We start from the raw sequence: 6786 nt of genomic DNA, 5'->3' as shown, positions 1-6786 counted from the left end.
TACCACGAGGTTTCACTCATCCATCAATCAATGATCATTTGAGTCCTTGACGGGCATGATTTCAAAGTTCAATCACAACTGTCGCCATCAGTCTGCTACTCTCATTAGGGTGACCATGGCGGTGCTCGAATATTTTGATCGATGACCCATCATCCAGGGCTTGAAATCTTGTAAGATCCTTAACTATTTTAGCCTAGGCATTGTCTTATTTCAGAAACTTGGTGTCAATACTAATCTAGTATTATTTTACCTTTATGTTTAATCACAAATTTTACAACACTCTCCACTCGGTCATGTGCCATGCTATGATTGGACGAAGGATTTGAGTCCTGCCCACCTTGATCATCATCAAGATATGAATTGGTAAACTGAATCATATCAAACTTTGGCTGTGTTTCATAGCCTAAGTCTATGGATAGAATTGATTTGTGCTCTATTGGGTTGTTGAGAAAAGCCAAAAATGGTAGCAGCAAGATGGAATCTCACAACAACCATTCGATCCAAATAAGATTTGATTTTCTCTCTATATTCCTGGCTACCAAACAGGACCCAGTGGTACTCATTTTCAGCCACAACCCATGGAATTTCTTAGGACCACTAGCAGGGAACTTTATAACATATTGGGGTCCAAAGTGGGCTGTCGATAAGTCCCAAGTTTTTCTATTCTTTTTCCCACAATGCCTTTACCTGAAGCAATGAGGAAATGGGTCGGTGTGAAACCGATAGCATGACAAAATGACGTATGAAATTAATGTTTCAATTATATACACAACTTCCCTATTTGAGGGTCCACTTGACTTGAGGTTGAACAACCCCCTTGTGAGGGCCTACCCTAAAGAAAAGTTTAGTACTCCCACAGTTCATTAGACATTGGTTACTATTCAAAATGCCCCACCTCTGAAAAAAACAATGAAGGTCATCATTTACCATTAATTTGGCGTGTAACCTCAATTGAATATTCCTCTTTCAAGTCTTCCAATTGTAGACAATTCAAAATTTAACAGTTCATTCAGTGAAGGAGCCAAGCCTCTAGCCCCACCCTTACTGCTGGGTATGTAGAAATGGTCGACAGAAAGTTTCCATTAGAAGGAAGAATTATGAGGGCTAGGACTAATTTTTAAACAAGGATTAAGTAATCTAATAAAGTTGCATACCAAAAGCCGACATATGAATGGCAGTATGAATTATATATGATCACTAATCAAACAGTTAACCAGGCCCTTTACATTGGATAATGATGTGATGATACAATATAATGGAGGGCCAATATGTGAACGTGTGGACATGTTTATGTGAAGGAAATACCCCATTAATTAGGATAAGATAGACCCAAATTCATTCTTGTTCAGAAGGTCGATAAGTGTACTGTAATGAGAGACGAGTAATTCGTCGCGATGTAATTGTTTCAAGCTGAGTTTGAGCTAGACCTGTGATCTACCACCTCTAAAATTCATAGAGCATCATTAGAGGTTGTTAACTATTTGATTGATCACCTAACTTTGATTTGCTAGCATCAATCTAAAGACAATGGTTCACAGAAAAATCTAATTATTTGCTAATGCCTATCCAATCAAACATGGTTTATCTCATTGGTCTAAAATTCCAACTCTTCGTATCATAATTCTTTGATCTATTATTTTGCATTACTGAACATCTGCTACAGCCTTTTCCCCACTTAATCCATTGAATAATTCATGATGCTGATGTGAAAATCTTGACATATGGAGCTTATCCGTAAAACCATCATACTCGAGGTCGATAAATAAGGTACTCGTACATTCATTGTCCTGTTCATTAGCGTATAACTCAGTCTATATCTATTGAGACCAATCAATCAGGTGTGGGCCATTTTCAAAATAGTGTACTCTCATTATCTCCTTGCTGCTCTTACAGGCCTCATACATGCATTTCTTCAATTTAATACAACTATCCACTAGGTGTCTTTTTCTCTCAACCTTTTCCCTCACTTTCTTGCAAAACAATCAATGTTGTGTATTAAAAATGTTGGTTGTGCTGAATCTTTACTAAACGTGAAAAAAATGCAGAAACCCTTCTTCCTTTTTTTTTTTTTTTTTTCTTTCCCAACCTAACAATTATTCCTTTACACCATAGTTGCTTATTAGGTTTAGCACTCATTTTCTTGGTATCTTTACGAATATTGAATGGTTGGTGTAAGATTAGTTACAGACTTTGAGCAATATTCTCTTGCACTTTTCATCAATCAGACCGCATATGACGGTATTATGTTTATTGAGCTTTTGTATTTGTTGTATGATTATTATACCAAAAGGAAACAGGTGGTTAAGACTTAGGAGAAGATCTAGAAGAATGTGAGGAAGAGAGTCAACCCCAAGAATTAATTGTGGGATTTCTGCTCAATGCCCTTAACAACTCTGATGGTCTTCTGTGCTCGCCTGCCTTAATGTCATGCACATGGAGGGGTCTTCCATTGCAGTCCTTTCTGAATATTTTAAATGAAAGGCCTGCAAGAGGTTGAAGATGAATTAATTTTTAAATTTATCAATCTACTTTTTTTCTTTGTCATACATATTGTTTTCTTTGTGGGTACAAGGAACTTGTATCCTTATGGATTCTGTAATTATTCTCATACCCCAAAAGAATACAATATCAGAAAAAAATAAATCATAATTAATGTTATCTCCACCAACAATTATTATTCATCTTGTTTGAGGTTTGTTAATTAAACAACATTTACTTTTTCCCTAATTTACGAAGATCGACAAGTGCCCATCAATAATTGAGTTGTAAAAATGATTAAAATGCATTATTTTGAAGGTACTTTTCTTACTTTTGAAAACAAATTGAAAAAAGACATGAATCACTCCTCTCATCTTTTTTCCATCTATTATCAATGTATGTGAATTAAGTTATGCTTTTGGCAGGTTTCTAGCCTCAAAAAAGCTTTATAAATATAGCTCTCTTGCTATTGAAAAGATGATATGAAACTTGTCTTATTTTCTTGTCATTGAATATATTTGGCATATATAGAAGGCTTGAAGTAGATTCATTTTACAGGCTGAGAAAGATGGTGGGTGTTGATACATTCATCAACATATTATATATCATCAGGAGTTTTTCCTTGATTTTCAACTTTGACAAGTCCTACTACACAGAAGATGAGAAAGAAAACTCAAATTCAACCAAGATAGCTCACTAACATGGATAAAGGAACCAAGCACAGCCCCCTTTTCTTCAAGTCTGTACAATCAATATTGTTCTTCCCATTGAAATCATTCATTTCATTTCTTTCATTTGCCTGCAGTTTTGAATAATGATCAGCACTGCCATCTCCTTTCCCCTACAAAACCATCAGAACCCCGAAAACTGAGTTAGGTAAAATCTCAATTATCAAACACCAAACACCCTCCACTGAACAATTGATGATTCATGGACATCACTCCCCCAACCAAACAGAAAAAGAAAGGGGAAAAAAATGTTTACCTGAGAATTTTCCATGTGGGAATCTGTCTTCCTGGGATTCATTTCCATCTTCTGCAAGGTGCTGGTCTAAGATATTTGAAAAGAAGGCATTCAACACAGAAGGCTAAGAAACAATACAAAAGTTGAAGAAAGATGGGGTTCGTATCTATAATATCAATATCAGACCTTGGGACTATTAACAGGAGAGCTTGCAGTATCCTCCAAGGAATCATCATAAGAAATTTCCCGGGCTCTCGTCTTCTTGAAACTCAATTTCCTAGGAATCTGAGGAGAACCCGCGATCGAAGAGCATGCAACCACATGATTACCAGTGGTGGCTTTCCATGCAGCACCAGAAGCAGCATCAGAAACCAAGGAAGAAGTATCACAGGCACTGGAATTTGAACCATGCCCTCTACTGATTGATGACAAATCTTCAAAGTAGGCAGTCCAACCACTCTCTTCAGGACCGTCTTCTGCTCCTTTAAGGGCAAAACCCTTGTCCACAAAAGAACCCAGAGAATCCTCCATCATCAAAAACCAACCAACCAACAAGAAGAAAAATAAAGAAAAGGAGAAGATATATATACAGGTAGCTAGATTTGTTATTGGTCTTGCGCCTGGCTTTGAGGCAATGGACTACCCCCGTTTCTCAACAGATTTATAAGAGAAGAAAGATGATTGAATATAGAGAAATAGGGAAGCCATCATGTAGAATCTTGGTGTGGGGTATAGGGAGTGGAGGAAGTTAAAAATCAGCCGTTAACAACACAAAAACAAGGAGTGGGAGCTCTGAGAGATAGAGATAGAACGTGCAAGAAGAGAACAAAATGGGAGGGGTCATGGCTTCTTGGGGTTGACCTTTGTGGGGTTTTCACCCAGCAAAGGTAGCCATTTTTTTCTTTCTTTGAACCTTAACTTTTCAACCAAAGACTTAATAATCCAAATAAATTTTGGAGACTTTGGCCTTTGCATAATGGCCTGCATTCATTAAGTGAGCTTGATAAGAGCCCCAACAAGCCCAGTATTTGACTTAACAGACTTTTTCGTTTCTTGTGGCATGTGCACTTGTGGAAAAAAAATTGATAGACCCCTTAGTAGTTGATTTATAATTGTTCTGGCCCACCTTCAGTGTAAATACTTTGAAATAATGGTCAAAAACTAGCTTTGATGTGTTTTAATCTTTTCTTGTCATCGATTTTCTTCAAAGGACATATTTGAATCTACTAAATGCAATTTGAAAATTCTAGGCTTTAATCTGGTACTTGTCCACCAGCCGTTAAATGTACATATGAAATTTAAATCATTAAACAAAGGTATATATAAACAAATGCGACAAAAATATAGAAGGAGAAAAAAAGACTAGATATAAACTAATTGAATCGAAGTATTAAAGAACAAAATTAAAGTACGAAGAAATGAGATGTTGAATAAAAAGTAATGAAATCAAATTATACACACGACATATTATACTTGGTTCTACTTTATTTTATTTTCTTCACATAAATTTCACTCACTTTCCTTAAGATTTAGACTAAACATATTTAGCTAGTATAAGTTTAAAATTTCAAAAAATACCTCATCATTTATCATTTTCATTTATTTTCACTCAATTTCTCTTTAATTCAAAATCTATTCTTGCTTGTCATTTCCACTTATTCTCATTTAATTCAAAATAAAAGAGATATTTGATAAAATTTCAAAATAATAAAATATATACAGTATATTTAACCAAAATTTGAAGGGAGGTAATTGAAATTATACTTTTTCCTTTTTCATTTTCACCTTACCTTTTCTATAAATAATGTTTTTGTAAAATATAATATTTATATATTATATTCATAGAAATTAACTTTGATGAGCCCAACTTGGATCTTCTTTAATTTGACAAGCCTATACATGTAAAGCTTGATAAAGTTTAAGTTGGCTGGGCTGGCAGTGGCAACCCCAACAAATGGCTGCTCCTGTGCCTGGTAAACAATCTACTATAGAATCAACTCAGGCCCAGTTACTGGTGGGAATAGATACCTTGCTTCCCATGGTTGTTCTCTTGGGACTTCTGAATTTTCACTGAAAAAAGTGGGTAAATGTCTGTCCAAAAAGTAACATTGGGCTCTTAGATATGGGCTTTTCTTGGCCCATTAAATGGCTACCTATGACCTTAGTGGAAGCCCACCCAGAAGAATAGCAGGCCTGCAGTGAAAGAATCCCATAAAAAAAGATGATCATTTCATGAAAACTTCAACCCATTTCACACCATCAATTGTGGACATGGGTCTCAAGTATTTTTTAAAGAAAAATTAAAAATCACTGATAATATTCTGTAAAATGGAGAAGTATACATTGAATCTTGTTAAAGAGTATGGTTTAGAATATTGTGAAGAATGTAGCATTAAACTTTGGTCCACTTTGATTGATGGATTTGATCCTACAAACACCATATAAAAATAATGAAAGGTGCCCTAAATTTTATTCCTTTGTCACAAATACCAAATCCAATGTCTAAAGAAAAGTGTTAACCAATTCACAAACAATAGAATCATGTCCAAGTTCACGTGAAAAAGTATCTTCCATCACTTGGAATAGAATAATACCCTTGAAAAGTTGACTACAATGTTTTTATATCATAAAGACAAGATATTCTAAATATGGCAATTATGCATGAACCCAATTACTTCATTACATCTTTGTCCTTTTTCCTTTGTATTTGTTATGTTGGATGTGAGTGGCAATTTCTATTTGGTCATCAAGAAAATAGATAAGAATTAGACAATATATAGAGAGAGAGAGGAGGAGGAGGAGGGAGAGAGGGAGAGAGGGAGAGAGGGAGAGATGGAGAGAGAGAGAGAGAGAGAGAGAGAGAGAGAGAGAGAGAGGCATGAGCCCCATTGCAGATTCTATATAGTTTTAGTTGGATTATGTTTGGTCATTCTCTCCCATTTCCTTTGTATTTGGGCCCACTGAAGACTCCAGAAGTTTTCTTGTTCATGAAGAACAGCATATTGGACTGGTTAAGCCTGAGGCCTAACCCCATTTACCCCTCCTACCAACTGGGCCTATAGTTTTTAGGCTCAAGCTTAGGGTGTACCCACCCCATCCTTAGCCCAAATAATAAATGATCCCATAAAACAAATTTTAGCCCAAGTATAATAAATGATCCTGAAGACAAGTTTGACCATAATTAACCACCTAGATCTTTGAGATTTTAAACATGGTTTTTTTTTTTTTTTTCCAATTTTGATAGAAGTTGAAATAAAACAATAATTTTTATAGAATAATATCGATATTATAAATTTTTCGTTAAAGGCTTAATAACTTATTATATAAAGTAAAATAGAGAAACAA

General features: G+C 35.3%; 1 protein-coding gene across 2 annotated transcripts; it reads right to left on the bottom strand.

Annotated features, from left to right (window-relative positions):
* Nucleotides 1–2246: 2246 nt before the first annotated feature.
* On the bottom strand, nt 2247–4371 carry LOC100253364 (vascular-related unknown protein 1). Of its 2 annotated transcripts, XM_019223307.2 has the most exons (4): nt 3628–4330; nt 3463–3528; nt 3180–3319; nt 2247–2483 (listed from the first exon to the last, which is right to left on the bottom strand). In XM_019223307.2, exons 1-4 carry the CDS (start codon nt 3973–3975, stop codon nt 2471–2473), a joined length of 567 nt encoding a protein of 188 aa, XP_019078852.1. In that variant the 5' UTR covers nt 3976–4330; the 3' UTR covers nt 2247–2470. The 2 variants fall into 2 exon arrangements, with proteins under 2 accessions (XP_019078852.1, XP_002279953.1); XM_002279917.4 differs by lacking the exon at nt 2247–2483 and having other exon boundaries at nt 2957–3319; nt 3628–4371.
* Between the last annotated feature and the right edge of the window lie 2415 nt (nt 4372–6786).

The sequence above is a fragment of the Vitis vinifera genome, chromosome 12 (genome assembly GCF_030704535.1).
Source record: "Vitis vinifera cultivar Pinot Noir 40024 chromosome 12, ASM3070453v1".
NCBI lineage: Eukaryota > Viridiplantae > Streptophyta > Magnoliopsida > Vitales > Vitaceae > Vitis > Vitis vinifera.
This window is presented reverse-complemented; position numbering and strand designations above follow the sequence as displayed.

What these genes read in the sequence shown, in the direction of transcription:
- LOC100253364 (XM_002279917.4), bottom strand. Translation starts at nt 3,975, where the DNA reads ATGATGGAGGATTCTCTGGGTTCTTTTGTGGACAAGGGTTTTGCCCTT. An exon ending in CTCCTGTTAATAGTCCCAAG is followed by an intron (nt 3,529 to 3,627) that starts GTCTGATATTGA and finishes CAAATATCTTAG; the next exon opens with ACCAGCACCTTGCAGAAGAT. An exon ending in CCCACATGGAAAATTCTCAG is followed by an intron (nt 3,320 to 3,462) that starts GTAAACATTTTT and finishes ATGGTTTTGTAG; the next exon opens with GGGAAAGGAGATGGCAGTGC.